At 55.7% G+C, this 903-nt stretch overlaps 1 protein-coding gene across 1 annotated transcript in view; it reads right to left on the reverse strand.

The window, feature by feature from the left end:
- Window positions 1-751: 751 nt before the first annotated feature.
- The window catches only part of TMCO6 (transmembrane and coiled-coil domains 6), a 6,047-nt gene continuing 5,895 nt past the window's right edge, over window positions 752-903 (reverse strand). Inside the window, exon 11 of the mRNA XM_010023388.1 lies at window positions 752-843. Coding sequence (XP_010021690.1) covers window positions 752-843 — 92 coding nt within the window. The remainder of the gene's footprint in view (window positions 844-903) is intronic.

The raw sequence follows: 903 nt of genomic DNA on the forward strand, positions 1-903 counted from the left end.
TAATGACTCTCCGTGTGAGCAGGTCAGGAGGCAGCAGATTGCTTTGGGATGTGGTGGTGGGCTCTGCTGTGCAGCAGGAGTTAACAAAAAGAGGTAAAGAAACACCTTGGGCTGCACTGGCTTCTCCCCAAGGGAAAGGCTGAGAATAAAGAGAAGGTGGAAGCGGTACCTCAGGCATGGGGGGATATGGATTATTCAAAGCGAACGGGCTTTGCTCAGTGATGTTTGGGAAAGCAGAGCAGGGCTTCGGGCTGCTCTTGCAGCAGAGGAGGACCAAGACACCCCCTCACCCTCTGTCTCTCCTGCAGAGTTTGGCAGGGAGAGGAGCGTGCCCCTGAACAACCTGAGTGCGGATGAAGTGGCCAAGGCCCTGGAGACCATAGTGAAGACCACAGGGTGAAGACGTGCAGTAAAACACACACGTGCTGAAGACTTGACTGATGATCTTTAATGTAAAACATGTACCTTTTAACTTATCAATTGCATAAAAGCAATGTGCTTACCCTGAGCTTCACATGTTGGGTTTTAAAGCCAAAAGGAGACGCTGGAGGGATCCAGTGGGGTTTATCCACCCCCTCCCTGCATCAGGAGCCTGCTCTGTGTTCCACTGCAGCGCTGCCCCTGCCCCCAGCCCAAAGGGGCACAGGGCATCCTCCTGGCAGCTCCGACGTGGTGACAAGGATGGAAAGAGTCCTACCTTGCCAAGGACCAGTATCCCTGTGCAGCCAGCACTGGTGCTTACTGCTGCGGGTTAAGACCAGCCCTTGGGGAAAGCAGGGCATGGAGTGGACAAGGATTTACTCCTCCTCAGAGCGCTGGGCGAGGGAAGGAAGGTGGCGTGGCCTAGGAGAAGGTGGACAATGTGGCATCGCAAGGGGGGCGCAGGGGCCGGCCCCGGCAGAC

The sequence above is a fragment of the Nestor notabilis genome, unplaced genomic scaffold, assembly GCF_000696875.1.
Source record: "Nestor notabilis isolate BGI_N333 unplaced genomic scaffold, ASM69687v1 scaffold26771, whole genome shotgun sequence".
Classification (NCBI taxonomy): domain Eukaryota; kingdom Metazoa; phylum Chordata; class Aves; order Psittaciformes; family Psittacidae; genus Nestor; species Nestor notabilis.